Genomic DNA, 24,027 nt, shown 5'->3' with positions numbered 1-24,027 from the left:
CAGGTGACTGGAACCCTCAACACAGCAGTGTGTGTGGTGTGTGTGTGTGTGTATGTGTGTGTGTATGTGTGTGTGTGTGTGTGTATGCGTACAGGTGTCAGAACTGAAGTAGGTCCTTACCTGTCCTCCTTCTCTGACACCATTAGCTGAGATAGCCACACTCTAAGCAACTCCTGGTTTCTTGAAACAAATCTGTTCTCATTTCCATGTACCAGCATGTGAGAGTCCCTCAGATTTTGCAACCTCTTCTTTACATTTTCTTTTTTAATAGTTTTTCTCTTTTTTTTCTGTCCTTTCTTTTATTTACCTTTTTTCTTCTTTACTCTTATTAAACATCCCAGGAAAATAACCTTCAGGCATCAGGCTGTGTGAGGTTATTGGGCAGAATCATCATCAAATAGCGGAGAGACCTTGGGAAAGTTACTGAAATTTTTTGTCTTAGTTTCCCCATCTATAAAATGAAAAGAATTGCATTTCTATTGTGAATCTTACGGGAGGCTCTCAGTAAACAGTTATTGTGCAAAATAAAGTTAATGTATTTGAAAATTTGTCAGTTGGAAGGTATATAAATATAAAGGAGTGAAATTATCTGGTAAGAGGTTTCAGAATTCTGGACAACTTTGAGTCCTCACAGCTCTAATGTAATACATTGTACTGGCCTCCCCTACGCAAGAAAAAGGGATGTTTTCCTATGTAATGGTTAAGAGCAGGGTTCTGATCACAAATATATGTTAGACGGAACCCAGGGAAGTAGCTAATACTTGGTGATTTTTATTATATAAAAACTAGTGGCTCAGTGCACAGATTTCTGCACCCACAGCAGAACATGGAATCATGTGGCCCCACAAGGAATCGGGCTCCATCCTGTTTCTGGGGTGCATCACCCGAGAACGTCCACTGCCAAATCACCATAGCTCAGCAGTTCCCGTGTACAGCGTCTACCCCTGGTGGTCAGTGCATGTCATTTGTACTGGCTGGTCAGATGGTCACTTAGCCTTTTATATATATAGATGATAATACAAATTTTATACATTACATTATTACATGCATTATACATACAGATATACACACATGTGTGTGTTCATCTATTCCCTACTGCATTTCTTACGCCTAGAGAATTTATATCATTTATGTATCTATATCTTAAAAACTAAAAAAGGTGAAAGAACACAAATTCTTAGTGCAGCTGTGACAGGATTTTAAAATCTGGGAATGTAAGGTTGACATGAGGATTTAATTAGGAAATGTAGGTAGGTCCTTAGGCCAATACCCAAATGTTGTACTAAATGTTCAACCTTATTATGAAAGATAGTATGTGGACTAGTTTGATTTTGGAGCTATTCTGGCATGAAGTGGTTTTAAATGGTCACCCATTTGAGAGGGTCCCTGAGTTTACAGCTGTGGGTCAGTGACACCCGGCAGATTCACAGGAGGAGTGGGAAAATGCTCCAAGAAGCCCAACTCAATCTGGGAGTCTCACGTTATTTTAAGGCACTAAAAACCGATACCAGTTTCAGGGCTCATTTTTTGTTTCTGCCACAGTGAATTATTATAGTTTGGCTCTGGGCTTGTGTAGAAATTATCCCTCTGTGCTAATCAGGATCTAATCTCACAGAAGTGGACAGCTTGCTTTTCTTGTTCACTACTGCATCTCAGTTCTTAGAAGAGGTCCTGACACAGACATGATGTTAAAAATAATGGTTAAAAAAATAATAAAAAAAATAAAAATAATGGTTAAATAAAACAGAGAACACCCTCTTGCGACTATTGATTACATTTGGATTCAATGTTTTCATGGAGCGAGATTGGGAGAGAGGAAAGATGCATATATCCAGAGGTGTGAGAAATAAATATGAAAGTTTTTAAAAATGAATGGTTTTCCCACAGAATGATAATATGACATGTGATGGTTCTGATCTTCCTTTCTAGATTCCTGAGATTCCCACACCTTCCTCATCCCCAGCAGACAGAGGAGCATGAGGCCTGAGAACCAGAGCAGTGTGTCCCAGTTCCTCCTCCTGGGGCTCCCCATCCCACCAGGGCAGCAGGGCATGTTCTTCACCCTGTTCCTGGGCATGTACCTGACCACGGTGCTGGGCAACCTGCTCATCATCCTGCTCATCAGGCTGGACTCCCGCCTGCACACGCCCATGTACTTCTTCCTCAGCCACTTGGCCTTCTCTGACATTTCTCTTTCCTCTGCCATTGTCCCAAAGATGCTCATGAACATGCACACTCAGCAAAAATCCATCTCTCATGTGGGATGCATTTTTCAGTTGTATTTTTTCATACATTTTGCTGGTCTTGACAATTTTCTGCTGGCTGTGATGGCATATGACAGGTATGTGGCCATTTGTCACCCTTTGCACTATACCACCATCATGAGGGAGGGGCTGTGTGTGTTGCTGGTGGCTGGTTCCTGGATTATCTCTTGTGTCCATGATTTGTTGCACACTCTCCTCTTGGTCCGACTGTCCTTCGGTGCCGATAATATCATCTCTCAATTCTTCTGTGATCTCGCTGCTCTCCTGAAGCTGAGCTGCTCAGACATCTCCCTCAATGAGCTGGTCCTATTCACCGAGGGAGGAATGATTTTCTTCCTGCCTTTTGGTGTAATTTTGGGCTCTTATCTCCGTATAGGGACCATCATCCTGAGGGTCCGCTCCACTAAGAGACTCTTTAAAGCCTTTTCGACCTGTGGCTCCCATCTCTCTGTGGTGTTTTTATACTACGGGACAGCTGCAGGTGTTTACTTTTTCTCCTCATCATGGGGTTCCAAAGACATAATTGCTTCGGTCATGTATACAGTAGTTACCCCCATGCTGAACCCCTTCATCTACAGCCTGAGGAACAGAGATATAAAACAGGCCCTAGAGATGTGTGTCAATAGGGTTAAGTTCTTTAACTGGAAATCACTAAATTCTCTTGTTACTGTTAGGACAGTGAGATAGATCTTCTAAAATTATTGTATGTTTCACATTTCCATAGAACTTTCCTAGAACATGCCTTCTGTTGTCTTGTACAAATTTATTACTATGTCAACTAAGTCATGTTTGATACTTGGATTGTTAATAATTCTTTATTTCTAATTGATGTTTTTAATTTTTTCATCATCTCTTAAAAGACATATGCAAAATCTTATGCAGAACATGTTGCACAATTATAATTTCTGAATTTGTCTCTGTCTTGCAATATCTCATTTTTGCTTATGTATTTTTATTTTATGTTATAAAATACTCACTTATTTAGCATCATATTCTGCCTCTGATGAATTTTATTTATATATGTATTCTTGAGCTAATTCCTTTATGCCAAGTTTAGTTGGCTTCAAGCTGATTGTGCACATCTCTTCCCACTGCACAAAAATGACATCATGTTGGCAGACTGCAATCAGCCATGGTGAGTAATTACATATGAAAATTGGTATGTGCTATAAAGCAAGGCTGTTAAAAATATAGAGGATTTTCAAAAATGAATTTAAGAGCATATCACTTTGTTTATAATTAGAAAAATGTTTCTAGTAAGTGGGTACTACCTTAACACCTCATCTACTTCTCATACAAGTATAGGTACATATAAGATATAAATACAGATACAGATGTAGATACCAGTGTAGCACAGGTAATAAAGACTCCCATGACCTGGAATTGAACCCGCAACCATTCATTGTGCAGGCTGAAGCTGTAACCACTTAGCAACAACGGCCAGGGCTGTTCCCCATTCTTTCTGTCTCAGTCCTGACCTACATCCTATGAGTACACACACCCAAAGCTTCAAAATGAGTAACTATGGCAATGGATTATTACTCAGAGAATAAGAATTCATGTGTCATAATGATATAAATGAATAAATAAAAAACAAATGACTGGGGAATAAGGGTAAGTTTTTTCTTATAGGAGAATAGAACTAATAAACAGGGAGACATTTTAGAATTATAAGAATCACCATTTGGCCTCAAGGTTTTCAATAATTTTGTCATATAAGAATTACCAATGGATGTTAACTATAGCGGGTGAAATTTTAATAAGGAAAAAGTTATGCTTACCTAATATCAAGATATCTACCCAAATGATACCTATTAATTACAAGGTTAAAATAGTAACCTGAAGAAAATTGTGACTTTTCTGTAGAGAACTTGCCAGATACCACCTTAACCAGCTGATCAAGGATAAAAACACTAGAGATTTCAAGTTATCTGCAGATTAGCTGAAAGCTGCACCTACTAGCTCCCAGCTCCAAACCAGATTTGCAACTAAATTGCAGAGCAATCAATTTCAAAAATAACTCAAGGATAGCAATCTGAAAACTTATAACCAAAGAGTACAGTAGAAATCACATGGAGGATGGTAAGAAGGGTGGAGATGGTAAAAGGGAGAGCCTCCTCATAAATATGTGGTTGTGCTGAAAAGCCGAAGGATATCACAGGCATGGAGCTCCCTCCCCTAGAAGCATCGGGTCTCAACCCCACACAGGGATCCCAACCCAGAGCAACAGAGACTTGAGGAGGAGCCTGTGTAGCATCTGGTGTTTGGAATCAGTGGGGATTCTGTCCACTGGGGAGATTTGGACCACACTATCCCAGGGAGAGCAAAATAAAGCCTCCCAGTCTTTATTCGTTACCACCAATCAGCACTGCAAGAAATGTTGAAGGGACTGCTTTCAGAAGAAGAAAATACATATTGTAGAGAGGAACACAGGTAAAAGAAAAAATGGCAAAAAACAAGTAGCTATCAATAATACCTTAAATGTAACTGGATTATTTGCTCCAATCAAAAGACATAGGGTATGGGGAGGGTGGTTGGGTGAGAGGTAATCAACCAAAGACATTGTATGCATATATGCATAACCCATGGACACAGGTCATAGGGTGGTGAAGGCCTGGAGTGGGAGCGGGGAGTGGGGGGATCCAGGGAGGAATGATGGGAGGGCTCCAGGTAGTCAATGGGGAAAATGGGGACATATATAATACTTTCAACATTAAGAAGTATTTAAAAATAAATAAAGATGTTAACACATCTTATGTTCCAAAAAAGACATAGGGTAGCTGAATGGATAAGAAAACATGAGCCATATATATGCTGTCTATAAGAGATCAACCTCAGAACAAAAGATTCACACAGGCTGTAAGTGAAGTGATGGGAAAAAATAATCCATGCTATGGAAACAAACAAACAAACAAACAAAAAACCCGCTGGGGTAGCAATACTTATATTTGACAAAATAAACTTCAGATTCAGATCAAAGGCCATAACAAGAGACAAAGAAGGTCACTACATAATACTAAAGGGATTGATCCAACAAGGGGTTATAATCCTTGTAAACATATATGCACCTAATGTAGGAGCAACTAATTATATAAAGAAATTCTTGGTGGACTTTCAGGGAGAGATTAACAGCAACAAAGTCATAGTAGCAACAAAGTCATAACACCTGCTGTCATCACTGGAGAGATGTTTCAGACAAAAAATCCAGAAGAAAAAAGTGACCTTAAACAACAAACTAGATTGGATGGCTTTAATTGATATTTACACATTTTACTCCAAAGCAGCAGAATATACATTATTTTCCAGTGCACATGAAACATTCTCAAAGATACATGACATGTGAGGACACAAAATAAGTCTTATTAATTCAAGATGATTGCAATCATATCAAGCATCTACTCAGATAACAATGGTATGAAACTAGAAATCAACCACAGAAAAAAACGAACAAACAAAAAACTCTCAAAAATATTCAAAGACATGGAGGCCAAATAGCATGTTATTAAACAATGAATGGGTTACCAATAAGATCAAGGAAGAAATAAAAAATCACCTGAAAACAAATGAAAATGAAAATATAAAACCTCAAATCTATGGGATACAGTGAGAGCAGTCCTAAGAGAGAAGTTCATAGCATTACTGGACTACCTCAAGAAGCAAGAATAATCTCAAATAAACAATCCAATCCTACACCTAAATAAACAACAACAACAAAAGAACAACAAATGAAGCCAAGAGTAAATGAAAGGAAGGAAATAATAAATATCTGAGTAAAAATAAATGACAAAGAGACTAAAAAAATCAACCCAAAAGATCAATGAAACCAAAAGATAGATCTTTGAAGACATAAACTAGACTGGTGAACCATTAACCACACTCGTTAAAAAATAGAAAGAGAGAGGACCCAAATAAATAAAATGAGAAATGACAGAGAAGTTAACAACAGACATCACAGAAACACGGAGTGTAAGAAAGGACTATGAAAAATTAAATGCCAACAAATTGGATAACCTAACTGAAATGGACAAATTCCTAGAAACATACAATCTTCCAAAATTTGACCAGGAAGAATCAGAAAAATTAAATACACCAGTAACAACTAATAAAATTAAATAAGTAATTTTAAAAACTCCAATCAAAAGTTCTTGACTGCATGGCTTCACAGGCAAATTTTACCAAACATTCAAAGAAGAACTTACATCTCTCCTCCTCAACTATTTCAAAAAATACAAGAGAACAAAAGACTTTCAAGATCTTCTAATGAGGCAAGCATTATATTAATTGAAAAACTATATAAAGACACTAAAATAAAAGTTATAGGCCAGTATCTCTGGTAAATGTAAATGCTAAAATTCTCACAAAATTTTACCAACTAGATCCAGGAATGCATTACAAAGACCATACACCATGATTATATGGGATTTATTCTAGGGATGAAACACTGGTACAATATTAGCAAATAAATAATGTGGTACACTACTCAAACAAAATGAAAAAAATCACATGATCATATCTATAAATGCAGAAAAAGCATTCAATAATATCCAGCACCCATTTATTATATAAACTCTCAGAAAAGTGGCAATAAAGGGATCATACCTCAACATGAGTAAGGCCTTACATAAAAAATGTACAACCAACAAAATACTCAATAGGCAAAAATGATATATGTTTTCTTTAAGATCAGCAATAAAACAGGAATGTCTGCTTTCACCACCCTTTTTCAACATAGTACTGGAAGTCCCCATTCAGGCAAGAAGAAGAAATAAAAGGCATCAAAATTGGAAAGGAGGAAACAAAATTGTTAATATTCACAGGTGACATGACACTGTACATAGAAAATCTAAAATCTTCACCAAAAATCTACTAGAACTAACACATGAATTCAGCAAAGTAGCAGAATAAAAAAATAATATCCAGAAATTGGTGGCATTTTTATACACCAATATAGAAGTCTCTGAAAGAGAATCTAAGGAAACTATCTCATTTACAATTGTAACAACAAAAAAATAATATACTTTGGGAACAAATTTAAACATGGAGGTAAAAGACCTGTACTTGGAAAATTATAGGAGATTGAAGGAAGAAACTGAGAAAGACATAAATAAGTGAACGCATACACTATGTTCATATATTAGAATAATTAACATCATTAAAATGTTCCTATTACCCAAAGCAATCTATAAATTCAACACAGTTCCTATTAAAATACCAATGACATATTCCACAGGTGTTGACAAATATTCCCAAAATTTTATGAACCAAAAAAAGACCCCAAATATCCTCTGCAATCCTGAGAAAGAAGAACAAAATTGAAGATAGCATAATTCTGGATATCAAATTATACTATAAGGCCATAGTATTCAAAGCAGCTGTACTCACATAAGAAGAGGCATATAGATCAATGGAACAGAACAGAGAGTCCAAAACTTGACCCACATATTTATGGTCAATTAGTATTTAACAAAGGAGGCAAGAGCATACAATGGAATAAAGACAGTCTCTTCAACAAATAGTGTTGGGAAAACTGGACAGGTACATGCAAAAAAAAATGAAACTAGACAACCAACTTACACCAGACACAAGAATAAACTCAAAATGGATAAAAGACTTTAATGTAAGTCCAAAACCATAAAAATCATAGAAGAAAACATAGACAATAAAATCTCACATATCTCTCATAGCAAATTTTTTGCTAATATATCTCCTAAGGCAAAATGAACAAGGAAAAGAATAAACAAATGAGAAAATCAAACTAAAAAGCTTCAGCACAGCAAAAGAAACCATCAACATAATGAAAAGGGAACCCACTGTGTGGGCGAACATATTTGCCAATGATTCATCTGATAAGGGGTTAATTTCCCAAATATATAAAGAACACCTACAGCTCAACACCATGAACACAAACAATCAGTTAAAATTGAGCAAAGGACCTGAAAAGACACTTCTCCAAAGAGGATATACATATGGCCAATAGACATATGAAAAGATGCTCAACATCTTTAATGATCAGAGAGATGAAAATTAAAATGATAAGGAGATATAACTTTACACTTGCCAAAATAGTTATCATTGATAAATCAGCAAACAAGTACTGGTGAGGATGTGTAGAAAAGGAAATTCTAGTTCACTATTTATGGGAATGCAGACTGGTGCAGCCACTGTGGAAAACAGTATGGAGTTTCCTCAAAAAATTAAAAAAGGAACTGCCTTCTGACCTAATGATCCCACTTACGGGAATACTAGTGGCCCAGTGCACGAAATTCATGCAGTGGGGGGGGTGTTCCTCAGCCCACCCTGCACCCTCTCCAATTTGGGACCCCTCAGGGGATAACTGACAGTCAGACATCCCTCTCACAATCCAGAACTGCTTGCTCCTAACTGCTCGCCTGCCTGCCTGATTGCCCCTAACTGCTTCTGCCTGCCAACCTGATCATCCCTAACTGCTCCCCTGCTTATTTGCTTGCCCCTAACTACCTCTGCCTCGGCCCTGCACTTGGGACCCAGGATTCCCTCCTCCAGCAGGCCACAGGCACCCGGGACCCGGGTTTCCCTCCCTCTGGTCAGCCATAGGCACGTGGGACCCAGGCCGGCTTCGCCCGGGCCAGCTGTAGCTGCAGGGGATGGTGGGCAGGTGGCTTCGCCCAGGCCTCTGCCACAGGCACTGGTGCCTGGGTTCGCAACATGGGTGGCTTCTCTGTCTCCTGGGCCACAGCCAGCCGCAGGTGCTGGTGTCCAGGACTGAGGGGTGGGCGAGTTCTCCCTCTCTCAGGCAGCAGCCAGCAGGTGCTGGTGCCCACTACTGCCGGCAGGCGGCTTTGCTCGGGCCCAGCTTTGTCAGGAAGGATGTGCGGATGGTTGTCCAGAAGACATCCAGTCTAATTAGCATATTACCCTTTTATTAGTATAGATCATGATGTGTTTTTTCTCGCCATCATTAACCATAGTAACTGTTGCTTATGTATTAAAGTTCTATTACTGCGAAGTCTAGAAGCAGCCTCAGAATGCTTCTCACCATTCATCTTAAGTCTGATGCTTAGTTCATCAGAATTAATACCTGAGGTGAAGCCTCTTACTGCAGACATATCCCAGAATGTATGGCATTCTCTCTGCTTTATGATCCAGCTAATAATACATTGCCTCAATCTGTTGATTGAGGTCATTTTCCCCCTTGCAGTTTCTAGTAGTAGATTACCATCTACTGCCTAGGAAGCAAAACTGATTGTCTCCATTTAGATGGCAAAATAAGGTATTTTTCTCATCAATAAAATTTCATTCTTTCAGCATAAGTAATTGTGTCAACAACGTTTTGAGGTAGTAACAGTTTATAACAAATTGAGTGAATTATTGTTTCAGGTACTGTGCTGTGTCATACACAGATTTCATTTTATCTTTGCAACAACTCTATACAGTAGGTACTATAATGACACGGATGAGAACACTGAGGTATAGAGAGAACAGGTAACTTGACCAGTAAAACCTGAAAGTGGCTGAGTCTTGTTTCAAATCCATGAGCCATGCCCTTTAACCATTATACTCCACTCTGTATTGTGCTGGAGCCTGCTCTTACTGGCTCACAAATTTTCAGAAATTTTGTTGTTAAAAATGTTAATTATTAAAAATTAAATTATATAATCTTAAAAATGAATAAATTACATTAAAACCAAAGGTACATACTCTAAATTCACCACTCCTCAATTATTTACTACACTTTACTGTTCTGAATCTTGACATTATTTATATCTTTTGGGTCTTTCTGGTGGAATATAATAGTGTAGTACTGCACGTTTCTCCTCAGCTCTGCATTTAGTAGCATCACATTAGCAGCTGAAATCAGCCATGGAGGGAGAATTTATGCCATAGAAATTGGCCGATAGTATAAATCAGGATTTTGTTTTCTTTGATTGAGAGCCAGTTGTTAAACATTTACCAGCACAACACTGACCACATTGGTGATAGAGGTCTTGTCAGAATGTATTATATTATGCAGATGAAAATCTATTTAAACAGAATTTATATAGATATTTTCAAAGATGGAAGAATTGTCCCTGTCAACTATTTTAGTTGATTCATATCTTCACTAATTGTCATCATTGCAAAGTTTTCAGTCCCCACATAGATTGTTGGATATAATATGTCTTGCCCTGTCCCTGTCCCCTCCCTTTCTAGCCTTTGTTACCTTAAGAACTCTAGTTTTCCATTTATGTGTTTAAGTACCAATCTTACCTGCTTAAAAATGTAAGCTTTTAACACTGCTCTCTCTGTTCCCTATCCTTCAGATGAAAAGTGGAGTTGGGTCGCAGCAGCAGAGGGAAATTCATAAGGGGAATATTGGAGTAATGACTGCAGTGGGAGAAGAGGGAACCTATCTCCTGGGCTGCAGGCGCTGGCACTCTAGACCACAGGGCTGGCAGCTTCTCTGAGTAGCTGTAGCCTGGGACTTCCAGGCGGGTAGCTTCTCCATCTCCTGGGCCGCAGCCAACCGCAGGCACTGGCACCTGGACCATAGGCGTGCGGCTTCTCCGTCTCCCCTGGAAGGCAGTGTGGGTGACTCCTCCAGCTGGCTGTGGCCTGGGATCATGGAGCAGGAGGCTTCTTCATCTCCAGGGCCGCAGCCAGCCTCAAGAGTTGGCACCCGACTTATCCATCTCCCCCAACTTCTCCATCTCCCATAGGCCCGAAGTGGCCGGGGCAGGGACGCAAATATTAATTTGCATATTCCCTCCTGATTGGCTGTGACTATCACAGAGTGATGGTCAATTTGTATATCCCCTCTTTATTAGATAGGATATCCTAAGAATTTCAAAACAGCAATCAGAAATAATATATGCAGCCCTGGATAGTGTGGCTAAGTCATTAGAGCTTCCACCAGTAGACCAAAGGGTGGTGGGTTCGATACCCAGTCAAGGGCATGTATCAGGTTTGGAGGATTGATCCCTGGCCCCGCTTGGGGCATGTTCAGGAGGCAACCATCAATGTGTCTCTCATTGATGTTTCTAGCTCCCTCCCTCCCTCCTTCTCTCCTTCTCCCTGCCTCCTTCCCTCCCTCCCTTCTACTCCATCTCAACTCACTGGGAAAATATCCTCCAGTAAGGATTAACAAAAAGAAAAAAAACACGCAAATGAGTGGGAAATAAAGATAAGTTCCTTCTTATATAATACAACTAATATAAGAAATGATAGAATTTATAAAGAGCCACCATTTGACTACCACCTTTGCAGTAATTTTGTCATACAAGAATCATTAAAGTGAGTGGGTGAAACTGTAATAAGGAAAATGTTATGTTTATATAATCCTAATATATAAAAACCCTGGGTCCATCACATCCAGAACAACTGGAGGCTCGACCAACTGGAAGTCAGTCCTGCAGTCAGCACTGACTGCTGCAGCTGCAGGTGTGGTGACCCAGCACTGACTGCTGAGGGGGCTGGGAATCAGGCCTAGAGAGAGACCTGAAGAAAGAAGCAAGGTATAATCCATAGCCTCTGTGGCAGCTGTTGATCAGCACTTTCCTCTCTCTTTCTCTCAGGGTCTGGCCATCAGCCACGCCTCCATTTCTCTTCAGGCCTCCACTGGGGCTGCTGATCAGCCCTGCCTTTTTGATGAGGCCCTACTGATAGGCCCAGAGATGCTGACTGGCATAGAAACTGACCAATCAGAACCAAATCTGGGTCAACTGTGAGGAGCCATTGGATGCTTAGGAGGTGGAGCTGTTGACGCTAACTGGTATAGACACCAACCAATCAGAACAAAATTGGCCGGCAGAGGAGGTCAGCTGGAGGGAAGATCAGGCCTGAAGGGAAGGGCAGTCAGGGGTGATCAGGAAGACAGAGGCAGTTAGGGGCAATCAGGCTGGCAGAGAAGGGCACTTGGAGGTGAGATCAGGCCAGCAGGGGAGGGCAGTTAGGGGCAATCAGGCCGGCAGGGGAGAGCAGTTGGGGGCAACCAGGCTGGCAGGGGAGGGCAATTGGGGGCGAGATCAGGCCGGCAGGGGAGGCAAGTTAGGGGTGATCAGGAAGGCAGAGGCAGTTAGGGTCAATCAGGCCAGCAGGGAAGGGCAGTTTGGGGCAAGATCAAGCCAGCAGGGGAGAGAAGTTGGGCTGAGATCAGGCTGGCAGGGAGGGCCGTTGGGAGCAAGATCAGGCAGGCAGGGGAGGGTCATTGGAGACAACCAGGCCGGCAGAGGAGGGCAGTTAGAGGTGATCAGCAGGCAGAGGCAGTTGGGGGCAAGATCAGGCTGGCAGGGGAGAGCAGTTAGGGGTGATATCAGGCCATCAGGGGAGGGCAGTTAGGGGCAATCAGGCAGGCAGGCAGAGGTTAGGGGTGATCAGGCAGGCAGGCAGAGGGGTTAGGGGTGATCAGGCAGGCAGGCAGAGGGGTTAGGGGTGATCAGGCAGGCAGGCAGGCAGAGGGGTTAGGGGCAATCAGGCAGGCAGGCAGAGGCAGTTAGGGGCGATCAGGCAGGCAGGCAGTTGAACGGTTAGGAGCCAGAGGTCCCAGATTGCAAGAGGGATGTCCAACTGCCGGTTTAGGCCCAATCCCTGTGGGGGATCGGGTTCGGGCCTAAACCGGCAGTCGGACATCCCCCAAGGGGTCCCCGATTGGAGAGGGTGCAGGCTGGGCTGAGGGAACTGCCCCACTGTGCATGAATTTTGTGCACCGGGCCACTAGTATCAAAATATCTACATAAATTATACCTTTTAATTACAAAGTTAAATCTATAATAACAATAGTGCAATATGCTAGTTAGACTGGATGACCTTCCGGACAAAGCTGGGGCTGCGAGGGAAGCCTGGGTCCCGGATACCGGAGGGAAGCCTGGGTCCTGGATTCCAGAGAGAACCTGGGTCCCTGGTGCCAGAGAGAAGTTGGTGCTGGCAGTTGGGGGGGGGGGGGGAAGGGGAGGAAAGGCCTACTCTTGCATGAATTTCGTGCATTGGGCCTCTATAGTAACTATAAAAATCTGTAACTTTACAGTAGATAACGTGGCAGATAAAACATAGTGAATGAAGATAAGTGAAAACACTGGTCATTGGAAAAATTAATAGCATATGCCTTCTAATAATATGCACTGTGGTATATCTGCTGAAAATCAAAGCCTGAAACATATGTACATACAAACAAACAAATGGTAAACATAATAAAATGTTAACCATTATGAGATCTGAGCAATGCCTGTCAAGGAATTCTTGATATCATTTTTTAAGTTTTCTGTATCTCTAAAATCATTTCAAAACAAAAATTGGAAAAATCCTTCTTCCCAGCTGGAACAATGTCCAAGAACAAAGCAGTCCAGGGCATGAATGGAATCAGGGACACTGTCCCCTAGGACTTCATTCCCTCTTACTCTTGAACAAACACTTCCCCAAAGGGCAGTCAGAAATCAGCCACAGGAGAGACAAAATGGTGGCAGAATAGATGAACGTGTCCCAAACCTTGTTCCAGAGCAAACAGAATGAGAAGCTGAAACAAATAACATCCAACCCGAATTGGCAAAGGAGACTCAGCTGGTGAGACAATTTTCACCTGGGAAGGGCAGAGGATCCCTGGAGAAAGGTAAAATTAAGGATCTGGGTAGGAGAGTATGCCAGACCTCTGAGCCCAAAGAGTCAGAGGGAAGCCACACAGCACCAAGCCACATCCCTGGGGATAGGCACAGCATCGGGACAGCAGGGAATTCGAGATCTAAACAGCAGCTTGCAAGCAACAGTCACAAAAGGCTAAATCCAGAGAGGGCAGCCTGGGGAGCTGACCAGACCGCACAGTGCGGCAGGAGAGGAGTGCACAGAGGCACAGTCTTTACCCTCTCAGTGGCCTGTGCCTTTCTTCACTGAACCTGGTTCGTAGGATCTTTCAGATACAGACACCCACGGCTGAGGTGTGGAATAAGGTGCGGACTTGTGGAATCTGGGGAGAGGAGGGGTAACCAGGAGAAGTGGCAACGAGTCTAGCACTGAGTCATACCTGAGCCTGGGTCCTGGGCAGCCATTTTGTCCTGAAGAGATAGCCCCTCCCTCCAGTATCCAGGCAACCAATACAGCCACACCCAGATTCCACCATGAATGGTACAAAGGATTAAAAAAAAATCTAAATAGTCCCTGAGAGTCCCAAGGGACTGACCTAAAGAGAGACCTTCAGTCCCAGCAACAGGAACCTGAGAAACAGTACAGTACAGAAGATTAAGATCTTAAGCCAGCCAAAGGAACGACATTTCACTTTTTCATTTTTATTTTTTATTATTATTTTGTTATCTCTTTTTTCCTTCTTTTTTGTTTTCTAGTTTTTGTTTGTTGCTTTATTTTCTATTTCTTTTCACATTATTTTTCCATCCCCAGGGATGTGGCTTGGTGCTGTGCGGATTCCCGCTGACCTTCTGGGCTCAGAGGTCTGGGACATTCTCCTGCCCAGATCCTTAATTTTACCTTTCTCCAGGGATCCTCTGTCCTTCCCGGCTGCCCACATCTGAGGAGCGGCAGCCCTGCGCAGTCTGCACTGGTCTGAGAAGTAGCAGCCACATGTAGCCTACATCTGTCTGACAAGCAGCAGCTGGGTGAGAGGCTCGCCCCTGTCTGAGAAGCAGAAGCCACATGTGCAACTCACTCCCGCCCAAGGAGCAGCAGCTGTGTAAGAAGCCTGTCCCCCGTCTGAAGAGCAGCAGCCGCGTGAGCAGACCACCCCTGTATGAGGAGCAGCAGCTGCACATGTAGCTCACTCTGACCCGAGGAGTAGCAGCCATGCAAGCAGCCCATCCCCCATCCGAGGAACAGCAGCTGTGCGAGCAGCGTGCAAGCAACCTGCCCCTGTCCAAGAAGCAGTAGCCTCACAAGCAGCCCACGCCATCTGAGAAACAGCAGCAGCATGCAGCCAACCCCGATCCAAGGAGCAGCAGCCATGTGAGCAGTCCACCCCCATTCGAGGAGAAGCAGCCACGTAAACAGCCCGCCCCCATCCAAGGAGGAACAGCCACACACAGCCCACCCCCATCCAAGGAGCAGCAGCCTTGTGATCAGCCCACCCCCGTCCAAAAAAATAGCAGCTGTGCAAGCAGCCTCCCCCACGAGCCAGCCAGAGGAGACACCACTGCTGTGAACAGCACCCACCAGAGGAGCTGCTGCCAACTGAGGAGCAGCTTCTTCCACAGCCGCCCAAGGAGCAACCACAGCCCAAGGAGCCACTGCCACCCAAGGATCAGCCCCCACACGACTTGACATCTAGGTCAGTCAAAAATGGGTAGACAAAGATATCCCCAAAGGAAAAAAAAAGGAGAAATCTCCAGAAAAGCAGCTAAGTGAAACAGAGGCCTGCAATATATCAGAAAAAGAATTCAGAATAAGGATCATACCGTTCATAAACCTGATGGATGAAAAAATCGACAACTTATGTAAGAATCAAGAAGAAATGAAGAGTGAGATAGCTGCAATAAAAAACACCGTGGAAAATTTCAACAGTAGAGTAGGAGAAGTGGAGGACCGAATTAGCAAATTAGAAGACAGGGAAGCAAAACACACCCAAACTAAACTGTAATTGGAGAAAAAAATTAAAAGACAGGAGGAGAGCCTAAGGGAGCTATGGGACAACATGAAACAAAGGAACATATGAATCATAGGGGTGCCAGACCAACAGGAAGAGGAACAAGGGTTAGAAAACCTATTGAAGAGATAATGTCAGAAAACTTCCCAGACGTGGGGAAGAAAAAAGTCACACAAGCACAGAGAGTCCCAAACAAGATGAACTCAAAATGACCCACACCAAGACACATCATAATTACGATGGCAAATGTTTAGGACAAAGAGAATCTTAATGGCTGCAAGAGAGAGACAGAAAGTTACATACAAGGGATATCCCATTAGATTATCAAATGATTTCTCAACAGAAACACATCAGGCCAGAAAAAGATGGAAGGAAATTTACAAAGTGATGCAAAGCAAGGGACTGAATCCAAGAATACTCTATCCAGCAAGGCTATCATTCAAAATTGAAGGGGAAATAAGGAGCTTCACAGATAAAAAAAAAGGCTAAGGGAGTTTATCACCACCAAGCCAGCAATGCAAGAAATGCTAAAGGGACTGGTGTAAAAAGAAGAAATAAAAAGCTAAGAAAGAAAACAGGCACAAAAAAAAAAAGGAGTGTGAGAGAGTGAGGGAGCGATAGAGGAGTGTGTGGATGTGTATGGTGTGTGTGTGTGTATGAGCTAGGGACAGTTAGATTCTGCAAGTTTTCCAAGGGGCTGCCAAACCGGGCAGTCTCAGATGGCGGAGCCCCGCTCCCAACACGGACACTCCATGGCGGTCAGCACGGGCACAGAGACTACACCATCTTGAGAAACAGAGATGCTTGAGACAAAGATCCTGGCCTCAGCACCACCCTGTCTCATCTCAGACACAAACCAGGAACCTGCAGCCACTGGGGATAGATAGAAACCTGCGACCACAGCTGTAGACCCACAGACACCAAGAATCCAGACACACCGCAGACTTCTGTGAGTCATAGAGCCTACCCCCCTCTCCTCAGGCTTGCAGGTAGTGCCATAGAAACTGACAGACCCGCCCATCGCATGGGCCGCAGCCCCGCTACAGGAATTTGAGCCTGGGAGCACACGGACACTGGGAATCAGTTCCCTGCAACACAATCGCAATCAGGCGACCAAACCCCAAGCCCATGCAGGGCACAAAATCCACCTAACTTTGATTCTGGGCAAGCGCACATGGAAGTCTGTTTTCTGCAGCGCAGGAGCGGACTTCCTGCCGACACAGTGCTACTGTGCAACCCATACCCCAAGCAGACCAGGACCCTGATTCTCCAGGCAGGAGGCAGAACTAAGCACCAGGGACTTGACTCTGTTTCTTATCGCATGCGCCTGGGATCCCTGACTCCCAGTGCATTCACGCTAAGAGCCAGTGACTCTAATTCTTGGTGCATATGCACACAGGGATCCTGAATCTCAACACGAGGCCACATAAGCAACAGAGTCTCTGATACTTGATTCTTGGGCACAGGGGACCTCTGACTCTAGGCACACGCTAGGGGGCTCTGATTTTTGGCACATGCCAGCAGGGTCTCTGTTTCAGCACGGTGCAGGCAGGGTCCCCAATTCTAGGTGAGTACATGAGGCCACACTAAGTGCAGTTAACACTGACTCTGGGCGAGCCTTGTTTCCACCAACCCACGGCAGCCACACGTCTTAGTGACAGAGCTCTTTAGTGACACTCGGGTGGTGCAAAGCTCCCACTGCACACAACCCAGGTCCACGCAACTCGACATTTGAACCTTCTAGTGATAGTCAGAATGGGGAGACAACACAATCCCCAGAATAAAGAAAATGAGGAGTGGCCAAGAAAGGAAATTAGTGAAATTGAAGTATGCAACATGACTGAAAAAGAATTCAGAGTAATGGTTGTACAATTCATAGAACAGATGGATGACAAAATCAACAACCTATGCAAGAATCAGGAAGAAATGAAAAGTGATATAGCTACAATCAAAAACATGGAAGGTATCAACAGTAGACTAGAAGAAGCAGAGGACCAAATAAGTGAGCTAGAAGATAAGGGAGAGAAACAAGCTCAATCTGAACAGCAACTGGAGAAAAAAAATTAAAAAGCAGGAGAAGAGCCTAAGGGAGCTCTGGGACCATGCAAAACAAAGTATCATACGTATAATAGGGCTGCCAGAAGGACAAGAAGAGCTGCAAGGATTAGAAAATCTATTTGAAGAAATAATGATAGAAAACTTCCCAGATATGAGGAAGAAAAAAGTTGCACAAGTACAGAGAGTCACAAGCAAGATGAATCCCAAAAGACTCACACCAAGACACATCATAATTACCATGGCAAATGTTCACGACAAAGAGAGAATCTTAAAGGCTGCAAAAGAGAGACAGAAAGTTACCTACAAAGGATTCCCCATCAGATTATCAAGTTATTTCTCAACAGAAACACATCAAGCTAGAACGGAATGGCAGGAGGTATATAAAGTGTTGCAAAGCAAGGGACTGGGATTCAATCAAAATTGAAGGGGAAATCAGGAGCTTCGCAGACAAAGAAAGGCTAAGGGAGTATATCACTACCAAGCCAGAGATGCAAGAAATGCTAAAGGGAATTCTGTAAAAAGAAGAAATAAAAAGGTAAGAAAGAACAGAAGCAGGAAAATAGAAATGATTACAAACAAGTAACTTTCAATAATAACTTTAAATGTAAACAGACTAAATGCTCCAATCAAAAGACTTCGAGTGGCTGAATGGATTTAAAAAAAATGACCCATATATATGCTGTCCACAAGAGACCCACCTTAGAACAAGGGAATCACACAGATTGAAAGTGAAGGAATGGAAAAATATCTTTCAGGCAAATGGAAATGAAAAAAAAGCTGGGGTAGCAATACTTATATTTGACTAAATAGACCTCAAAGTTAAGGCCATAACAAGAGATAAGGAAGGCCACTTCATAATACTAAAGGGATCAATACAACAGGAGGATATAACCCTGATAAACATATGTGCACCCAATGCAGGAGCACCCAAATACATTAAAAAAAACTCCTGGAAGTTATTAAGGGAGAGATTGACAACAATACAACCATAGTAGGAGACTTTAATACACCACTGACATCACTGGATAAATCCTCTAGACAAAAAAGCAGCAAAGAAACAGCAATCCTAAATGACTCACTAGATCAGATGGAATTAATTGACATCTTCAGAACATTTCACCCCAAAGCCACGGAATATACATTCTTCTCAAGTGCACATGGGACATTTTCAAAAATAGACCACATATTGGGTCACAAGCAAAGTCTCCCCAAATTCAAGAAGATTGAAATCATATCAAGCATCTTCTCAGAACACAATGGCATAATATTAGAAATAAGCTACAATAAAAACAATCCAAAAAATGCAAACACTTGGAAGCTGAATAGCATGCTAGTAAACAAGGATTGGGTTACCAAAGAGATCAAAGAAGAAATTAAAAGCATCCTGGAAACTAATGACAACAAAAACACAACAATCCAAAATCTATGGGACACAATTAAAGCAGTCCTGAAAGGGAAGTTTATAGGTCTACAGGCCTACCTCAAAAAACAAGAAAAAAAAATGGTATAAATCATCTAACTCTATAACTCAAAGAATTAGAAAGAGAGCAACAAGAAAAGCCCACAGTGAGCAGAAGGAAGGAGATAATAAAGATCAGGGCAGAAATGAATGACATAGAGACCAAAAAAAATACAAAAGATCAATGAAACCAAGAGCTGGTTCTTTGAAAGGATAAACAAGATTGATGAACCTCTAGCCAGGCTCACCAAGAAGCAAAGAGAGAGGACCCAAATAAAAAAAAATCAGAAATGAAAGAGGAGAAATAACAACAGACCCCACAGAAATACAAAGGATTGTTTTAAAAAATACTATGAACAACTCTATTCTAACAAACTAGACAACCTGAAGAAAATGGACATATCCTAGAAAAATACAACCTTCCAAAACTCAAGCAGGAAGACTCTAAAAATCTCAATAGGCTGATAACTATGGAAGAAATTGAAGCAGTCATCAAAAAGCTTTCAGCAAAAAAAAGCCCGGGGCCAGATGGCTTCACACGGAAGTTTTACCAAACATTCAAGGAAGAACTAAAACCTATCTTCCTTAGACTGTTCCAAAAAATTCAAGAGGAGGGAACACTTGCAAGATCATTCTATAAAGCCAGCATCAGCCTAACACCAAAACCAGAAAAAACAACACAACAAGAGACAATTACAGGGCAATATCCCTCATGAACGTAGACGCCAAAATCCTCAACAAAATTCTAGAAAATTGGATCCAGCAGTACATCAGAAAGATCATACACCATGACCAAGTAGGATTTATCCCGGGGATGCAAGGATGGTACAATATCCGCAAATCAATAAACATGATACATCACATAAACAATTTGAAAGATAAAAACCATATAAGCATATCCATTGATGCAGAAAAAGCATTTGACAAAATCCAACACCCTTTATTGATAAAAACTCTCAACAAGGTGGGAATAGAAGGATCATACCTCAACATAATAAAAGCCATATATGACAAACCCACAGCCAACATCATACTCAATGGACAAAAACTAAAACCATTTCCCTTAAGAACAGGAACAAGACAGGGATGCCCAGTCTCACCACTCCAGTTTGACATAGTACTGGAAGTACTAGCCATTGTGATCAGACAAGAAGAAATAAAAGGCCTGTAGTACATCTACACAATGGAATACTACTGTGGTAAAAAAAGGAGTTCTTACCATTTGCAACAGCATTGATGGAACTGGAGAGAATTGTGCTAAGTGAAATAAGCCAGGCAGAGAAAGATAAATATCACATGATCTCGCTCATTTATGGAATATAATGAACAACATAATCTGATGAACAAAAATAGATCCAGAGACAGAGAAACATCGATCAGACCATTAAACCTCAGAGGGAAGGCAGGGGAGGGTGGGGGTAAGGGGGAAAGATCAACCAAAGGACTTGTATGCATGCATATAAGCCTAACTAATGGACACAGACAACAGGGGGGATGAGGGCATGAGGGGGTGCCGGGGAGGGGGTAATGGGGGAATAAAGACACATGTAACACCGTAATCAATAAAGAAATTTAAAAAAATAAATAAATAAAAGGCATCCAAACAACAGCTAGGATTTGGAAACAACCTAAATGCCCATCAGCAGATGAGAGGATTAGAAAACTGTGGTACATCTATACAATGGAATACGACACTGCTGTAAAAAAGAAGGAATTCTTACCATATGCAGCAGCATGGATGGAACTGGAGAGCATTATGCTAAGTGAAATAAGCCAGTCAGTGAAAGATAAATACTGCATGATCTCACTCACTTATGGATTATAAAGAATATTATAACCTGATGAACAAAAAGATAGATACAGAGGCAGAGAAGCATCAAACAGACTGTCAAATTACAGCAGAAAGGCTTGGGGGTGGGGGCAGGATAAGAGATCAACCAAAGGACTTATATGCATGCATATAAGCATAACCAATGGACGCAAGACACTGGGGGTGTGTGAGGGAATGTGCTGGGGGGGCTAGGGGAGGATGGGGGAATGTTAATGGGGGGGGGGAAGGAGACTTATGTACTACTCTTTGTAATACTTTAAACAATAAAAAGAGGCATCCAAATTGGAAAAGAAGAAGTAAAATTGTCCTTATTCGCAGATGACATGATACTGTACATAGAAAACCCTAAAGACTCCATCAAAAATTATTAGATTTAATAAATGAATTCAGCAAGGTAGCAGGATACAAAATTAACGCCAAGAAATCTATGGCATTTCTATACACCAATAGTGAACTTACAGAAAGAGAGAACAAAAAAAGTAATCCAATTTACCATGGCACCAAAAAAATTAAGATACCTAGGAATAAACTTAACTAAAGAGGTAAAAGAACTATACATGGAAAAATACAGGACACTGAAAAAAGAGATAGAGGTAGACATAAACAGATGGAAGAACATACCGTGTTCATGGATTGGCAGAATCACATCATTAAAATGTCCATAATACCCAAAGCAATCTATAGATTCAATGCACTCCCCCATTAAAATACCAACAGCATATTTCACAGACCTAGAATGAACTTTCCATACATGCACAGGTGTGAGAAATTAATATGAAAGTATTTAAAAATTAATAGTTTTCCCAGATTTTAAGGAATTGGCTCATGCAATTGTGGATGGTCCTGGTTGTCGTTTCTAGGTTCCTGAAATTCCCAAACCTTCTTCATCCCCAGCTGACAGAAGAGCAGCATGAGGCCTGAGAACCAGAGCAGCATGCCCCAGTTCCTCCTCCTGGGGCTCCCCATCCCACCAGGGCAGCAGAGCGTGTTCTTCACCCTGTTCCTGGGCATGTACCTGACCATGGTGCTGGGCAACCTGCTCATCATCTTGCTCATCAGGCTCTCACCTGTATATGCCCATGTACTTCTTCCTCAGCCACCTGGCCTTCTCTGATGTCTCCTTCTCATCTAAAATTGTCCCTAAGATTCTCATGAACATGCAGATTCAGCACCTCCGCATTTCCTACCCAGGGTGTATTTCACAGATGTATTTTTATATACTTTTTGGTTGTGTTGATAATCTCCTTCTGGCTGTGATGGCATATGACAGGTACGTGGCCATTTGTCACCCTCTACACTATACCATCATCATGAGGGAGGGGCTATGTGTGCTTATTGGTGGCTGGTTCCTGGATTCTCTCCTGTAGCAGTGCCCTGTTGCACACCCTCCTCTTGGTCCAGCTGTCCTTCTGTACTGACAACATAATTCCCCACTTTTTCTGTAGCCTTCCTATTCTACTCAAGCTGTCTTGTTCAAACACCTGTCAATGAGCTGGTTATATTCACTGCAGGGGCTGTAGTTGTCATTTTTCCATTGAGTGGCATCCTGACCTCCTATGGCCACATTGCGGCCTCCATCCTGAGGGTCCCCTCTACCAAAGGGATCTGCAAAGCCTTGTCCACCTGTGGCTCCCTTCTGTGGGTGGTGTCTCTCTTCTATGGAACAATTATGGCTCTATACTTTTCCTCCTCGTCAAACAACTTCAATGACAAAGACATGATTGCCTCTCTGATGTATACAGTGGTGACCCCCATGCTGAACCCCTTCATTTATAGCCTGAGGAACAAAGACATGAAATTGGCTCTGGGGATTCTTTTCAGAAACAGTGTCCTTGTTGCCAAGTGAGAATTATCTGATTGTGTTCTTATTTCACCCACTGACCTTGTCAATAAACCTGTAAAATGGTGTGTTGACCGTCCATGTCTCTAGCATCCTCCCCACTGCTCTTCTTGTATCTAATCCCTTTCAATTTAGTCATATCTTCTGTCCATTTATTCTTTCATGATCAAAATATGGCACTGCCCACAACACACACTCATCCTGTAGTCTTCAAACTCTTGATTAGTCAGGCTTGGATTGATCTTTCTAAATAGCTTGTGCTGTTAGCTTATCCTCCTTAAGAGACATTAAAGACTTGCTAAGATCACAAAACAACCAAACATCTTTCTCAAAAGGAAAATGACACTGGCATGTTATGCTTCCTTTTAAAAGATAAAACCAGTTTGGCTTTAGGCTAAATTAAGGTGTGAAACATGGCTGTACCTTCTCAGGCCTTCATTTTCTAACTCTTAGGTGACTTAGGTGACAGCTGGTCAGAATTCTTATATCTGTTTATGATACTTACTTTGTCTATAATGAAATGAACAAATGGACCCTGACTCAGAGTCAGTTTAAAGTTTTGTGAAATATTGTTTTGATAGATTAGAAAAAGCCCTCCTCAACATTAGGTAATACGGCTTTTAATTAGAATTCACAGTTTCTGTCCATTGGAGTAAATAAGATATAAATCACCTCATTTCCTCTCTCTTATCTATTGTTTTCCAAAGCTACAAATATTCAGTAAAGTTTCTAATGTTTTGTTTAGGTAGTTAATAAAGTGCTTTTGATGTTTTGCTAAAACCTAAATAAACTTTAATTTGATTCTGCCTGTGACAAGAACTTAACCAGGGACCACATTCTGCAAGTTCTGCCTCCTAGGTGGATTTTTGTGGTGAGAATAGGCTATCTCTGTCTGATTAATGTTAGTCATGAACTAATTATTGTCTTATTCTCAAACTGAGAGCTCCCACTTCTAACAGGGAAAAGCTAAATGCATGAATTCATAACTCATGCATATAAAAATATTTATGCATGACTGTGATATGCCAGGTGATTTTCTAAGTT

General features: G+C 41.8%; 1 protein-coding gene across 1 annotated transcript in view; it reads left to right on the top strand.

The window, feature by feature from the left end:
- LOC308248374 (uncharacterized protein) overlaps positions 1-22,989 on the top strand; it is a gene marked incomplete at both ends in the record, with an annotated part of 30,002 nt that extends 7,013 nt beyond the window's left edge. The window contains 4 exon segments of the mRNA XM_080668329.1: positions 22,045-22,202; positions 22,204-22,474; positions 22,476-22,624; positions 22,626-22,989. Of these exon segments, the coding sequence (XP_080524455.1) occupies positions 22,045-22,202; positions 22,204-22,474; positions 22,476-22,624; positions 22,626-22,989 (942 nt within the window).
- Between the last annotated feature and the right edge of the window lie 1,038 nt (positions 22,990-24,027).

The sequence above is a fragment of the Plecotus auritus genome (genome assembly GCF_963455305.1).
Source record: "Plecotus auritus genome assembly, chromosome: 5".
Classification (NCBI taxonomy): Eukaryota; Metazoa; Chordata; class Mammalia; order Chiroptera; family Vespertilionidae; genus Plecotus; species Plecotus auritus.
Note: the sequence above shows the minus strand (reverse complement) of the source record. Positions and strands in the feature narration are given on the sequence as shown.